This window comes from Ochotona princeps, chromosome 19 (genome assembly GCF_030435755.1).
Source record: "Ochotona princeps isolate mOchPri1 chromosome 19, mOchPri1.hap1, whole genome shotgun sequence".
Lineage (NCBI taxonomy): Eukaryota > Metazoa > Chordata > Mammalia > Lagomorpha > Ochotonidae > Ochotona > Ochotona princeps.
Genome location: NC_080850.1, coordinates 33,037,670 through 33,054,146, shown reverse-complemented (window position 1 = coordinate 33,054,146; position 16,477 = coordinate 33,037,670). Strand labels below are relative to the sequence as shown.

General features: G+C 43.7%; 1 protein-coding gene across 2 annotated transcripts in view; it reads right to left on the bottom strand.

Annotated features, from left to right (window-relative positions):
* Positions 1-16,477, bottom strand: part of KLHL3 (kelch like family member 3) — a 101,637-nt gene that overhangs the window by 19,702 nt on the left and 65,458 nt on the right. For both annotated transcript variants that reach the window (XR_009247154.1, XM_004586434.3), the window contains 2 exons: positions 11,722-11,838; positions 7,139-7,288 (listed from right to left, as the gene is read on the bottom strand). Coding sequence is in view for 1 of the 2 variants with exons in the window: in XM_004586434.3 (XP_004586491.1) it covers positions 7,139-7,288; positions 11,722-11,838 (267 nt within the window). In the remaining variant the exon portion in view is untranslated. The remainder of the gene's footprint in view (positions 1-7,138; positions 7,289-11,721; positions 11,839-16,477) is intronic.

Genomic DNA, 16,477 nt, shown 5'->3' with positions numbered 1-16,477 from the left:
TGTAGCTACGCAGGTAGTGAATCCTATTACTTTGAGGAAGGGGGCTTGGCTGGTGAACAGACTCGATGCTGAAAACACTGCAAATCTCCCTCTAGCACTCCATCCCTTTAGGTTTACCTTGTCTGAAAACCTAGCTGGATTGAATTAATCAAAGTCCAAATCAGCCTGCCCTTAGAAAATCTGTGGCTCTCCTATTACTACTTTGAATATCTCCTAATTTCTCTGCCTTTCTGGTTGACATATTCCTATCTTAGCATATATTCCTATCTTAGCAGATAGACTTGCTGAGTTAAAAGTGCCCACAGGGCAGGAATCAGGTTCTTTTCTGTGTGGCACCCAGCTAAGCTGCTTGTCAAGTTTGCAGGCAATACAATGCAACACTGAGAGCAGGGGTCTGGGGCCAGCCACCCACCAGCTGTGCTTTAAACATCAGCCACCAACTCTTTGATCCTCCTACACACACAAACATGAAACTTCAGTCTCCTCCCCTTGAGTGCAGGCTGGATTCCACTCGGATTTGCCTCTGGGAAACAAAATGGGATGGAAGTAGTATGCCATGGCTTTTGAGATGAGGCTTTCATTAGACTAAACCTCTGCCTTAGATATGTTCACTCATTTGTCCTACCTGAGAGATCTTCATTCTGCAGCAAGTCAGGTACCATGTCACGACAACATTCAAGAATTCATGCAAAAGTGGCAAGAAACTTAGGCCTGCCAGCAGACATGTGAGTGGGCTTAGAATCAATCCCTTCCAAAAAAGCCATGAGATGACAGCATCCCGGATCCCTAGCTTGATTTGACAGATCCTGAGCCAGAGCAACCTAGCTAAGCCATCCCAGGAAGGCCGCCCACAGAAACAGTGAGTTAATAAGGGTTTCTTGTGTTAAGACATTGAGATATGGGTAATTTGCAATGCAGAAAGACATAACTAGTACATAATCAAATAGGTAACATCCCCAAGATCCAATTTCCCTATCTACAAAATGGGGATGATCACAATGAAAGGAATCCTATGTGATAATAAATACAAATCACTTAGCCCAGTATTTAGCACAGAAACAGTGCTCAGTAATTGAGATCCCCTATTGCGAGGTAGGGTCACCAACTTGGAAGCCACTCCCCGGCCCCCTCACCTCTCCTGCCCACCTGTGATGCTCACCTATCATCACCTGGAACCTGACAGAGGGCAGTATTGCATGGTGTAACCACTCCCCTCACAAGTCCCATAAAGGTCCTTGATAGGGAGAGGCTCACTCTCTTGGTCACAGGCTTCCATCGTCCCGGCACTCCAACTCTTGGCCCCCCCAGAACCTGCTTGCTCTCTGACTTCCCACAGATGGACTCTGAGGACAGGTAGCCCCTGAATGTCCATCCGTATTCGTCACCTTCTGTTCACTGCTTGGCGGGACAGTAAAGATAGCAATGCTAAGATGTTTTCTATTTCTAATTTGTGTACTTTCAAGAATTCCAGGAGAGGTGAGGCCTAGTAAGTAATGAAATGTGGGCAGAGAAGCCAGAGAAAGGTGAATGCAGCTTTACAAGTGTGCCCAGGTTGCTCACTGTATGTCTCTTATAACATATTGCTAGAGAAGCTGTGACACAGGTTTAACAGACAGACTGCAGGGTAATGACCATTTGTGTCTCATGGGGTTTTGATTATATGGACTTGTGGTTTGCTATTTCTAGTGGGCCCTAATTATCCCTCACCAAGCTTGGTTAATACAGATTGCTTAATAAACCCTAAACTTGTCTAACATAACCCTGCTTGCACCCCACAACACTACCAGCATCACTGTGGAGATTGTTACTATGTAAGGATCAAAAGTCCAGGCTTTGTGTCTACCAGATGTGGATTTAAGTCCGCATGCTGCCGCGTGGGAGTTGCAAAACCCTGGACCAGTCACCCAGTCTCATAACAGGAGAGGCTTCAAACTCATTGAAGGACAAAATAAGATAACACTTTGCACTTTGCCTAAAACACAAAGAAGCTACTTGGTAGTTGGTATTTAAACAATACTAGTATTTCATCAGTGGTGCCTTTGATGACAAGGACAATGACAAGCAGCAAGATGCACGCCACAATCTCAGGTGGCCCTCAGAGGGTGTGCCCAGTGCTCCCCTGGGGCCACCTGAACCAGTCTCTAGGTGTTGATCTCACAGGTCATTTGCATTGGGCTTGTGGTCCTGTGCCCCTCGCTCCTCCAGGCTGCTGCACTGCCTGGCCCTGCTCCCTGTGGCGGCAATGAAGCATCGCTGTAATTTCCCCCTCACATCTCTCCCTCCTTCTATCCTAGGAGCCTCTTGGAGAAGGGACCAGCTCATAGGATCCTTTGTGGTTCCAGAACATACACCAAAACTGATAACTAGTGACTTCTTTATGAAAGTGTGTTGCATAACTGAATTGATAAATGAGTGAATTAATGCACCCATGATAGTTTATGAATGGGCTTGAGTTTTCTCTATCTCCCTGGAACAACATCAGGAGTCATCTATTCAGCATGACGTGTCTTATGGGTTGAACCAAATGTTCTAAGTTCAATCTATGTCACTGATTAAAGGAGGACACAGATAGCATCTCCATGCTAAACCACATGTGTGAATGCTGTCAGCCATGAAGGGGGTGGGGTGACGACCTAAATGGTCAATTCTAAATCTCCTTAAGGTTGCTTCGGTAACATATGTCTTTTACATTGATGAAATTTTTAACTATTACCCTTCTTGCGCCAGGATCTGGATTGTGTGACGAGGACACAGATGGCTAATGCCTGCCTTCCTGGAACCTACTGTTGAGTAGAGGAGCCAACACTCCATTAGTAAACACTAAATATCAGCACTGAGCCAAAGCACCGGCCTAGGCTACTCAGCAATCACCTGAAGTTACGGTCCCTGATCTATCCTTCTCCATCAAATAATCTTTCTCATCAATTGTATTTCTATAGATAAGCAGTAAACTACTGGAAATCAAAATTTTAAGAGAAAATACTTAACAACAGTTTCAAAAACTATGAAATACCTAGGGATAAATCTAAAAAAATCTAACAAAATCTAGGGGCCCAATGCAGTAGCCTAGTGGCTGAAGTCCTCTCCTTGCAGGCACCGGGATCCCATATGGGCTTCAGTTCGCTTCCTGACTGCTCTATTTCCCTTCCAGCTATCTACTTGTGGCCTGGGAAAACAGTTAAGGATAGCCCAAAGCCTCGGGACTCTGAAACTGCTCCTGGCTCCTGGTGGTGGATTGGTTCAGTTTCGGCAGTTGAGGCATCTTGGGCAGTAAACCAGTAGATGGAAGATCTTTCTCTCTGTCTCTCCTCTCTGTAAATCTGACTTTCCACTAAAAATAAAATATTTATTTAAAAAAAAAGAAATTGGCTAAGGATATAAACAGATACTTAAAAAAAAATCTAGCAAAACCCATACACGGAAAACCATATCACTGAGAAAAAATTTAAAGGACCTAAGAAAATGAAACTATATCCTGTGTTCTGAATCAAGATTAGTACTGCTATGTCAACTCTCCCTAGTAGATTTAATAAACCCCTAATCAAAACCCCTGTGGATTTTTTATAGAAACAGACAAGCTGATTCTTAAATTTTATGTACAAGTGCAAAAGACCAAGAATAACAAAACTCTGAAGAAAAAAAAAAAACTAGAGAATTCACACTGCCACAAACTACCAAAGGTAGGTGATATCAATATGAGCACACAAAAAAAACAAATGAACCATAATAAAATTCAGAAACGGACCAACCCACAAAATTATTCACAACAAAAATGGCAAGGCAATTCAATTGAGAAATGAAAATTATCTCCATAAGTGGCATGGAATAATTAGACAAAAGTATGCAAAATGAATGAAACTTGACCCTTATCTCATGCATATATATATCATACATATATATGTATATGTATTATATATATATATATATATATACACACACACACTATTGGAATGTAAAACCTAAAACTTTAAAAATTCTAGGAGAAAGTATAGCAAAAATATCTGTGACCTTAGATTAGGCAATGTTTTTAAAGACAGAACCCCAAATAAGCCATAATAGAAAAAAATTACAGTTGTGGGGCCAGGTGCTGCAGTGCGGTGGGTAACAGCCACTGTACGCAGTGCCAGCACCAAGTCCCAGCTGCACCACATCTGATCCAGCTCCCTGATAATGCGCCTGGGAAAGCAGGTGAGGATGGTCCAAGTCCTCGGTCCTCTGCACCCACATGGGAGCCCAGAAGAAGCTCCCGGCTTCCAGCCTCGGACTGGCCCAGCTCCGGTCACTGTCACTGCGGTCATCTAAGGAGTGACCAGCGGATGCAAAGATCTGTCTCTTCTCTTTCCCTCTCTCTCTATAACTATCTGGCTTTCAAATAAATAAATAAATAAATGTTTCCCAATAAGAAAAAATAAATAAATAAATAAAAATGTCTGCTCTTCTATGAGAAAAAAGCATTGAACTTCCTTGTAAAAAACAAGACTATCCTGTGAGACAGCAATCCCACTACTGGGTATAAATGACAAGAGAAATGTAAGCAGTGTGTCAAACATATAATGTACTTCGGTAGTCATTACAACTCCGTTTGTAACACCAGAAGACGGAATCAAACTAAGTCTACACCAACAGATAAAGAAAAGACAGTCTCTATGTACAATGGAAAACTAGACTGAAAAAGCGAAGGAAATTCTGCCATTTGTGACAACAGTGTAATAACAGAAATAAGCCAGGCATAGAAAGACACATAGTGTGCAAATTTTTACACTTACATGTAAAATCTTCAAATACTAAACTCATGGAGGGAGTAATGTTGGAGAAGTGCTTTTAACTGGACAGGAGTCCATTGCACAACGTAGAGACCATGTCAATCAAAATGTGTCATATGCCTGAAAAATCACTAAAAGAACACATTTTAAATACTCTAACCACATGTTATGTGAGGCAAAACATATACTAATTAGCTACAGCTAATCACTGCACAAAGTATACGTATTTAAAAGCACTATGTTGTGCATGATAAACATACATCATTTTTCCTTGTCAATGAAAATAATTTTTTTAAAAAAAACTTTTTCTCTTCCAAAGACTACATTAAGAATGTGAAAATGTAAACCACATATTTGGAGAAAATATTATAGACAAGAGATAAACTACAAACTAAGAGAAAAATATTTGACATACAGATGTATAAAACTCTAACCTCTTTAATGTACAAAGAGCCCTAAATACTGTTAATTTTTAAAATGCACAATTCAATAGAAAAATGAGCAAAGACACAGAGCAGTCCCCAGAACATACAAACGCCAATAATCACATGAAACCAACATTAACTTCACTGACAAAGAAAAGTGAACTGAAGCAATATATTATCTTTTAAGAAATATTTCACACAGAAATGTTTATAATAATATCCCCCCCTGAAGTAGAAATTACTGAAAAGACCATCAATAGAGAACTAGTAAATACGTAATGGTACACAAACACAATCAAATGCTGTGGATCCATTACAGATTTAATACTGCCACCACCCATTCCAATATCAAAAGTAGTCTGTAGCATATGAACTATTTCAATCTGTACAGCAAGATGCCACTTATTGGAAAGTACACATTTTAACCTATGTTTAAGTAAGTGCATAAACATTTGTCTAGCAGACAGTTCACCAAAATGGTGGCAGTGGCTGCCCGTGGGAGGGATTTCAGGAAACTTTTATTTAATTTCAACATTGTAAAACGCTCCTAAATTCATCTACAATGAGAAACATTCCAGTATGTTCAGAAAGCTTTTTCTGTTTTGGAAAATATAAAGAAATCACAATGCGTGTTTCAACAACACAGAAACAAAAGGAGTCTAGGCACAGTAGAGCAAATGGCCAGGCAATCACGGCCCTTGCCTGGCAGCTACTCTCTCCTCTAATGCGTGGCAGGCACCACGAGGGTGCAGCGGGGCTGGGTGGTGTACAGAACACAGGCTGCTCCTACCACACTAGCCCTGTGGATCTCCGGCAAGTCACTTAATTTTTCCTGAGCTGCAGTTTCCTCCTTCATACAAGCAGGAGAAATACTGTCTCCACCTTAAAGATCAGCTGCTTCTCTAATTTGTGACATGTGTTCGCGTTGTGCTACTGTGCTTTTCATGGTCCTGGGTCACAGACCAGGGTGGGAAGAAGGAACTGCAGACTTTGGGAATGCCAGTCTATACTCTTGGACAATATGCTTTTTTTTTTCTAGATTTTTTTTTATTGGAAAGGCAGATATACAGAGAAAAGGAGAGACAGAGAGAAAGATCTTCCATCCACTGATTCACTCCCAAGTGGCCACAATGGCCAGAGCTGAACCAATCTGAAGCCAGGAGCCAGAAGCTTCCTCCAGGTCTCTCAAGCAGGTACAGGGTCCCGGGTCTTGGGATATTCTCCACTGCCCTCTCAGGCCACAGCAGGGAGCAGACAGGAAGCAGAGCAGCTGGTACACAAATCATGTCCACATGGGATTCCGGGTGTGCAAGGCAAAGATTTAGCCACTAGGCTATCATGCCAGGCCCCGACAATATGCTTCTATACACCCCAGAGAAACCTTTCTGAAAGCCACAGGCAATGAGAATGGCAGCCAACCAGAATGAGGAGGAGGAGCAGGAAGAAGGATTTAAATAATTTCCTGGTGCTGCCTCCTGTGCCATTCAGCACCACTCCTCTTCCCTGACCTTTCTGCAAGCAGTGTGGTAGGATTCCAGGAGGACTGCTCATTGCCAAACCAGCAAGTACCTGAGGGATCACTAAATACATCATCCTTCATTCTGTTGATGAAGGACCCAAGGACCAGAAGGGAGATCTGTAGGGAGCCACAGCCATTCCTCTGCTTCCAACAGAAGTGGAACACGGGCATGGTGAGGTGACAAGGCAGGGGAAAGAGCCCTGAGTTCTTCTCAAACCTCCCTGATGACACCTCCCTGCAAACCCTTAGGGAAAGACCCCAGCAGAGAGAAGCAGCAGCAGGTCAAATGGAACTAGCAGACTCCATCTCTAGGCCATAGAGGCCACCAAGAGTCAGAGAAGCGGTAGTGAGGGAAGACTGGGAGGCAATGGAGAAGGCCATTTGCCCAGGATGAAGTCCTAACCCTTGACCATGATTGGACTGGGGCTTACCTTGGGAAGGCTGACAGGAGTCCTGGGCTTGGTCCTTGGATTCTTAATCAAGAGCCTTTGGTCCAGAGGGAGCAGATGGTATTTCATGGCCTCAATGAGGAAGTCCTTACAGGTGTTATTATTCTTTATCAAAGCTTCTTCTTCCACGGTCTGGAAGTAGCAATCCACAGGTGATCCTGCAGCAGGGCTGGGCCACATTTCCCAAGCTCTCTCCCTGGTCTGAATCATACCTGCACTCCCACACTCATTCATTCCACATCACATCAATCTCAGGCACAAGAGAAAGATCCAGACTTGGTACCAACTGCCCACATTCCAACAGCACTGTGGAGTAAGTAGTCAAACTTTCGGACCAGAAAGGGATTGAAATTCCAGCTAGTTACTCCGCAAAACATCTCTGTTTTCAGCTTTCTTATCTGTTAAATGGGCACATTAAGGTTATCTACAACCTCACTAATTTTATTTGTTAAATATTTATCTACTTATTTGAATATCAGAATGAGACAAAAGGAGATAAAAAGATAGGGATATTCCATCTGCTGGTTCACTCCCCATGACCACAGTAGCCAAGGCTGGCATAGGCTACAACCAGAAGTCCTAGCACTCCATCAGGGTCTCCCATGTGGCAGGGCCATTTTCCACGGCCTTCGCAAGTTAGCAGGGAACCAGATCAGAGCAAGCAGCCAGGCTTTGAACTGGTGATCCGATATGGGATGACATCATCACAACATACAGCTTAGTGAGCTGTGCCACAACTCCGGCCCCTGTTTGATTCTGAGGATGAAGTGAGTTTATGCAAAACACAAAAAGACAAGTAGCTATCTTGAAAGCCTTATTCTCTCTCGTTTGAATGCTTTGTGACATTTAGAGCAAATGGCTAGAGACCTGAGAGAAGAGGATGGAAAGAGGGAAGGAAGTAGCATTCACTGGCTAACCTTTGGAGCCACTGAGTAAGAGACATATGTGTATCCATCTTCTCAGGGTCTGGAGCAGGAAGCTAGCCAGTGAGGCAGACTCTGATAAGGTGGGAAGAACATCCAGCACAAAGCCCTACCTACCGTCCTTACCTTGGGTCTTCCCTAAGCTCAGAGCTCAGGGCCTGAGAAAGTGCTTAGCAAATGGAAGTGTGAATGTTTCACGAACAACACTCAAGGTGAAGTCTTTCCGGCTGTCCTATCCCCTCCAGTCCAGGTAGGATAACCAGATGGCATTTGTTCTTCCGAGGTCAGTTGGCCTTGGGAAAAGTGGATGCCTCTGAGCTAGATAGTCACTGCTGGCCCCCAAGAAGATGATGAGTAAGATGAAGTGTCGGACCCAGAGGAGTACGGGTCCAGGTGGAGAAAGAGAAGGCCTTCCACCTCAGTCATCTCAGCTCTGAAGCCAATCATGTGTAAGGCCCAGCTCAGCCTCCCTGGGTTCCCCTCTGTCTCAAAAGGAACAAAAATATGCTAGAGTTGGCAGGAAAAGAACTGGCAGGGTCAGACTGCTTCCACCTCTGGGTGATTCCTTTCCCAGGAACATTTTGGTTTCTTGGAGAACACTTTTACCCTCCCACTAGGGGACTGAAATAGGTTGGGGCAGATTATCTACTCTGAGGGTCTTTACAAAATACAAAGGGTAGGAGGGGATCTGGACAAGTGCTCAGGAAGATGTACAATACACATGCAGTTACCCACCCCAGAGAGCTCATTGGGCTTCCCAGACACAGGAACAGAGTTGCAACAGAGAAAAGACGCCTGAAGCCAGCTAGGGCTGGCTGCACAGCATGAGGAATGTAATGAGTCTAACTGAACCGCCACACACTTAGAGATGCTTGAAGGACAGCGTTTGTGGAATCTGCATCTTATCATGGGCATGCATTACATTTAAACATTCTATTTTAAAAAACATATATTTGTTCTCATCTACTTGAAAAGCACAGCAACACAGAAAAGAGAAATCAGACAGACAGAAGAAAGATTTTTCACTGACTGGCTTATTTCATACATGTATGCAACAGCCAGGGCTGGGCCAGTCTGAAGTCAGGAGCCAGGAGCTCTCACGTGGGTGGCAGGACCAAGCACTTATGCCATTATCCGCTGCCTCCCAGGATGCTTGGTTAAAAAGCCCAATAAACATTAGCTATTGTGAAAGGGGAAAAAACTGCCCCAGAGGTCAGGCGTCAGGCCGTGTGGGCTCCCCTCCCCTTGCTGCTCCACTGTCAGCCACTCCCAGCAAGTTACTAGTTTGGAGTCTCAAGGTCAAATGAGACATGCTCTTCCAGAAGAATCCACCCTCTGAAGCCTGAGACAAGCCCGTTTACAAAGACGGGTCCCAGACAGAAGTTCTCACACTCACTCCCCGCCACACTCCCTTCATTTCTATCCCTACTCTGCCATAATAACCAGAACCCACTTCCTGATATCTCTGTTATGTTCCACTTGCGAACATCTGATGGAGATTATGACCAGGGATCTGAAGGTCACTTTAACATTTTCGGGAACCCAGATGCCAGGTCACCTCCCTGCCTCTGTGGAAGCAAGATTGTGCTGAAGGCCAGATACCCACCACCACTTTGAGCTTTTCCGGTGGAACAGTGGGCCGTTTGGCTCTGACTCCAGGAGCTCAGACTAGCTCAGACCTCCTCTGAGGGCGCTCTTTTACAGCGCGGATCTGCTACCACCAGGGGGCAGTGGTACCACTGGATGAGAACATCTCTCCGACTCCTTTACCTGGTGGCTAAAAGAGCCACAGGCACAGGACTCCAGCTCAGGAGGTCACCACCACACCCACTGCTCAAAATCGTGGCAGCAGCTGCAAAGACAGCAACAATATTGGCCCCCGTTCAATAAGCAGTGCCACTGGCTTTATGTGAATCCAGACAATCCTGTTTTTACCTGATAAGAAAGCTGAGGTCTGAGTTTTGTTCATCTATTCCATGGGTTATCCTCTGCCTGCATGTGAGCATGTCTAATACCATTGATTGTACTGACTCATGGGATGTGAAAGAGCACAGAGAAGTGGTTGCCCATCTCACAGAAATGTGTGATTCAGAGCCACACTGACCTGGATCTGACACACATCTCTCCCTCCTATCAGCTGGTGACACCACACAAATCTCAACCTCCAAAAGTCCTCCATGACCCTGTAAAGACACTCTATAATTCCCAATTTTTCTTTCCTTCGTTGGAGGAAGTAGAAGCGGTATAGATCCTGGAAACCTGAGAGCAGGTGGTTTTTAAGGTCCTGAATTGGGATTCAAGTTGCTTAAAATTACGGTAGAAAAGATAACACAGAAATATGAAAATGATTGCCATTGCTTTGGTTCTCTACAATAAAAGCAATTAGCGCTTTTGTTGAATATGTTATGCCAGACATCATGCTGACCCATCTACATATAACTTCTTTACTGCCCAGAACAACTCTGCTGTATTCTTTTATAATACCTGTTGCATGCACAATGAAATGGGCCGAAATAGGTTAAATAAAAGCTCACATTTGTGGCCCAGCTGCTCCACTTCGAATCCAGCTCCCTACTTATGGCCTGGGAAAGTATCAGAGGATGTCCTAGGTTCTTGGCCCATGCATCCATATGGAAGACTCAGAAGAATTTCTTGGCTTAAGACTGGCTTAGCTCGGGCCCGGCGGCGTGGCCTGGCGGCTGGAGTCCTCGCCTTGGGGGCCCTGGGATCCCGTATGGGCGCTGGTTCTAATCCTGGCAGCCCCACTTCCTATCCAGCTCCCTGCTTGTGGCCTGGGAAGGCGGTGGAGGACGGCCCAATGCGTTGGGACACTGCACCCGCGTGGACGACCCGTGGGGGGTTCCAGGTTCCCGGCTTCGGATCGGCGCGCACCGGCCCGCTGCGGCTCACTTAGGGAGTGAATCATCGGGCGGGGGATCTTCCTCTCTGTCTCTCCTCCTCTGTGTATATCTGGCTGTAATAAAACGAATAAATCTTAAAAAAAAAAAAAAAAAAAGATTGGCTTAGCTCCAGCTGTTGTAGCCATTTTTGCCATTTGGATAGTGAACCAGTAGATGGAAGACCTCTCTCTGTGTCTCTCTTTCTGTGTAAAATATGACATTCACATAAACATAAAATATATCTTTGAAAAAAAAACCTCAAATCCACTCAGTCAGAGCAGGGCTTGAGGCCTAAGTATCTTATTGTCAAATTTAGGCTCTTAAAACCTTCCTGTACCATATCCCATACTTTATCCAGTGGGCTGGTACCTTTAACCCATACAGAAAACCACCCAATTCCTCAGGAGGTGGGAGGCATTTGGCACAGTAGTTCAGATGTCCACATTTCATACTGGAATACCTGGGTTCAAGTTCCAGCTCCGATCTCAACTCCAGTTTCCCACCAACACATACCCTAGGGGACGGTGGGGATGGTTTAAGCAACTGGGGTCTGCTACCCACATGGGGATTCACATTGAGTTCCAGGACCAGAACTCATGGTCTCTCAATATCTCTCTATAGAAAAAGATATAAATATAGATCACATCACAAAAATCTAAAAAAATTAACCCTCAATCACTTCCTAAAACCAGGGTTGCCCTCTGCTATTCCTAGAGACCTGAGTCAATGGGAAAGCACCCACCTGGACCAGATAATCCCTTGGTAAGAGAGGGAGTCGGACATGTTCCATCAGCTTGGCCATGTGTTCTAAACGCGTCTCTTTTTCATAATTGATCCATGAAATCACAGCCTCAAACACCTGTGAAGAAAAACAACACAAGTAACTTCACAGAGACAAAAGTTTTCAAGCAGCATGTATCTGTAAAAGGAAAAATCCTTTACAGAGGAAAAACCTCTCACAGATACAACCTCAATCTGTAAAACGAAAAAAAAGAAAATCATGATCCAAAAAGGCATTTAACCTAAGATTCGATATTTAAAATAAAACAAAAACAGAAACCTGGATTTATTAGCTGTCTTGGAAACTGCCTCTCTCTCTCTCTCTTTCACACACACACATTGAAATAAATGTGTGTTATCCCCAATGTACAGCCATGGTTGGTTCTAAAATAAAGATCAGGCCCAACAGTTATTTAAGAGTAGAATGCAGAGCAATAACTGAACCAAATTTCCAAGGACTGCTCCAGAAGACCAGCAGCCCTGGGACAATGTCATTCTCTTCTCCAACCCCGTTTCCTCATCTGTCCCCAAGACAGTTAATGCCGAATACAAACAGTAAGAACATTCTCTGCCCAAAACTGGCTCTGATGGCGAATGTAAGACTGAATAACAAAGAAATGCAAAAATCTCTCCTTGGATTTAACCTCTTTTAAAAAGAGATTTCACTTCTATGTAAAATAAAAACTGGAGGGCTTAGAACTCAAAGGAGGAACTATGGTTTGGATGTCAGCCTAGCTCAAGGATAAGTCTAAGTTCAAACTCTGCCACAGGATAATACAGATTACGTCCGTGAAGCTGTGAGAGAACCAACGATGTTAGTGGCAATTTAATCAGCATAGTTTCTTAAGAGGGGAGAAAGTGCTGTTTGGTAATATCAATACAAATTTGAATATGCACACTCTAGAAATACCACTTCTGTACTTTCTACTACATGTAAACCAGATCTCAGCACAAAGTATTCTTAGTTTTTTTTTAATATTTATTTTTATTTTTATTGAAAAGTCAGATGTACAGATGGGAGGAGAGACAGAGAGGAAGATCTTTCGTCTGATGATTCACTCCCCAAGTGACCGCAACAGCCAAAGCTGTGCCGATCTGAAGCTGGGAACCAGGAACCTCTTCCGGGTTTCCCATGTGGGTGCGAGGTCCCAAAGCATTAGGCTGTCCTCGACTGCTTTCCCAGGCCACAATCAGGGAGCTGGATGGGAAGTGGAGCTGCCGGGATTAGAACCAGCGCCCATATGGGATCCAGGTGCATGCACAGCAAGTACTTTAGCTGCTATGCTACTGCACTGGGCCCAAGTATTCTTAGTTTTGTTTTGTTTTTTTTTTTTAAAGATGGAAATGCATGATAATACAAGCAAAAAGAAAATCCATGGGTCCAAAGGAAGACTCTAAACATTGTATGAAGGGATCTTCTTTACAAAAAAAATAAAATCCAGCTAGTTAATAGATGGTAGGCAGAATAAGTTGCCAACAGAGGTGCCCATATCACAATATCCCATATCAGAATGCATGTAATTCAATCCCCCAACCTCTGCTTCTGAACAAGTTTCCTATTAATATGCCTTGGAGGAAGCAGATAATGGATGAAGTACTTTGGTTCCTACTGTCTACCTTGGGAGATCCTAATAGAGTTCCTGGTTCCTGGCTTCAGCTTGGTCCAACCCTGACTGTTAACAGGCTTTTGGGGACAGAACCAACAACAAAAGATCTTTCTCTCTGTCTCTCCCCTTCTCTGTTTCTGTCACTTTGCCTTATAAATAATTCAATAAATAAAAAATCTTTTGGGGCCTGGCCTGGAAGCCTAGCGGTTAAAGTCCTTGCCTTGCATGTACAGGGATCCCATATCAGTGCCGGTTCATATCCCAGCTGCTCTATTTCCCCTTTCAGCTCCCTGCTTGTGGCCTAAAAAAGCAGTCTATGACGGCCCAAAGCTTTGGGACCTTGCACACGCATGGGAGACCTGGAAACAGCTCCTGGCTTCGGACTGGCTCAGCTCTGGCCATTGTGGCCATTTCGGGAGTGAACTAGCAGATGGAAGATCTTTGTCTCTGTATTGCCTTCTCTCTGTATATTTGACTTTCCAATAAAAATAAATAAGTCTTTTTTTTTTAACAAAAAATCTTTTTAAACAACTAAAAATAAAATAAATGTAGAAAGAATGACAGAATCTTAAAAGCATCAATTTACAATTACAAATGTAATAAGTTATTCAGCAAGGATCACCAATGGAGACGACAACTAAAAGTAGTTGGGGAACATCACAGTTCCCAAGGCACCATCCCAGAACTTCCAGATTATCTACACAGATACCTCGTTACACAAGGGGTCAAACCTAAAACCACCAACAACAGAACAAGCTTACACCACATTCCTGATAGTGATGCAATGGGAATGACACAGCATTTTCCACTTACAGGATCATTCCTAGATTATTTCCAGTGAGGAAATAATAAGGCAACTCTATGTTAGGGACACTCTATGAGAGTTGGCTTGGCTTCTTTGAATCTGCTAGTATTATGAAAGATTAAAAGGAAAAAAGAATCAGAGAGATAGTTCAACAGTTCTAGATTAAGGAGATTCAGAGAGGACAACAGAGTGCAATGCACGAATCACTAGGTTATGGCTTAGAAAGAAGCCATTATAAAGGGTTTGGGGAACTATTGGGAAAATCTGAGTCCTGAATATGTATTAGATAGTATTGCCATATCTGTACATTATTTTGGCATGATGATGGCTTTCCAGCTAGGAAAGAAATTCTTGTTCTTAGGAGGCATATACTAAAATACTTAAAGACAAAATGTCTACAATTTACTGTTCAATGGTACAGCAAAATGAAAGATTAAATCTCTAAGGACAGGGAGAGGTGTTTGACACAGCAGTTACCATACCACGAGGAAGTGCTGCTTTCCTAGGCACCTGCTGCTTCACTTCGGACACAGCTTCCTGCAAATGTGCCTAGGAAAGCAGCACTTCTGTGTGGGAGACCCGGAAGCAATACCTGTTCTGGCTTTGAACCGGCCCAGCTCTGGCTGTTATGACCATTTGGGGAAGGTACTAGAGAATGGGAAATCTCTCTCTCTCTCCCACCTCCTCTAACTTTGCCTTTCAAATAAATTAATAAATCTTAAAACAACAAAAAAAGATATGTCCCTCACTCTCACAGCATTATTTTACCCTCAAGGTCCATGAGAATTGGGGCCTTGTCTTACTTGCTGGCACATCTGAGATATTCACATACTTTCTAAATGAATGGACAAATGAGTTCAGAAGCCTGTAAGGAGTTGGATGGAACCTGCCCAGGCTGGTGAAGAGAGGGCTGGAATCTTGGCAAGCAAGGCAGTCAAAGGCTAATACAGATGTCTGGCTTTGCTGGGTTAGGTGGCAGGCAGGCACAGCCCCATTCTGTCTTGCATGTGGTAACCCACACTTCTACCCACTTGCATTTACTAGCTTGTGAGTTTTCACAGTGAGACATGTATCTGCTCTGTCTCTGCGCCGCCTTCCTCCCATGCTGCCCAGCACAACGCAAAGTGGTTCACTGAGCAAAGCTTTGCTGAAGAATGAACTCTAAGTCCTTCAATAGGTAGAACTGATCATTCATGTTCTTCCCCATCAACCAGCTCTGTCTTTGCTATAAAAGCTAAGAAGCAGGCTGAGTTTACCCAAAGTCGATATTTAACCTTATCTTTATTTTTGGCTTGACTTGTCTAACTGGTTCCGCTTAGTTGCACTGTTTACCTACTCAGCTGTGAAAGCCACAGCACAGCAACAACAGTGACCTTCTCAGCAGGGAGAAGGCTGTGTATTTCATTTTATTTAGACTTCATGCTTGAAAAATAAGCAAATAAACTTCCAACTGGATTTAGCCTCTATTGCACCTAAAATCCCTCCCAACAGCCCAACCCATCAAGCAACTCTTCATAAACATCATCTCCCTAAATTATCTTGACAACACTACGAGTCGACACTCTGATCCCTTTTATTAAGCGCCCTGCCCAAGTCTCAGAGTTAATAAGAAGCAAAGCTGACTTCTGAGCATCTAACTGCAATGCTCATGCTCTGAGTCCGTCTTCTTGGCTTTCTCTTGCATGTCTACTGGCAGGGGGTAGCAAACTACAGGGCACAGGCCAAATCCAACCAGATGCCTGCTTTTGTTGAAAATAAATAAATAAATTACAATAGTGTCATCATTGGTTTATGTGTTCCTTATAGCAGCTTCCATGCTACCATAGGAGAACTAGGAAAATAACACTCAAAGCCTACATTATCTCCTGTCTGGATCTTTGTACAAAAAATTTGTCAACTCTGGTCTGTAAATATCTAAACAAGGACCCCAGTGCTTTAACCCTGTGGCAAGTGATACAGAATGAAATCATCAGCTGCCGCAGGGCATACTTGGAGTTTCAGTTTTAAACAAAGAAACAGTATCATTTCCTCATTGATTCATGTTCCAGAACCAATTCCTTGGATACTACAAGGTTGCTATGCAGAATGGAGTGATCAAAACCCACATGTCACAGTTCTTAGGTCAACAACACTTCAGACATAAGCACAACACTTGGCCAGGGGATGGTAGATGCACCAGGTCCTTCTAACCCAGCCCTCGGGTTGGAAAGGCAACCAGCAGGCAGAATCTGCATTAGGGAAAAGAGGGAGTCCTGGGGCACCTCCCTTGCTTTCAAAACATGTTTTGAATACCAAGAATTGGAGAC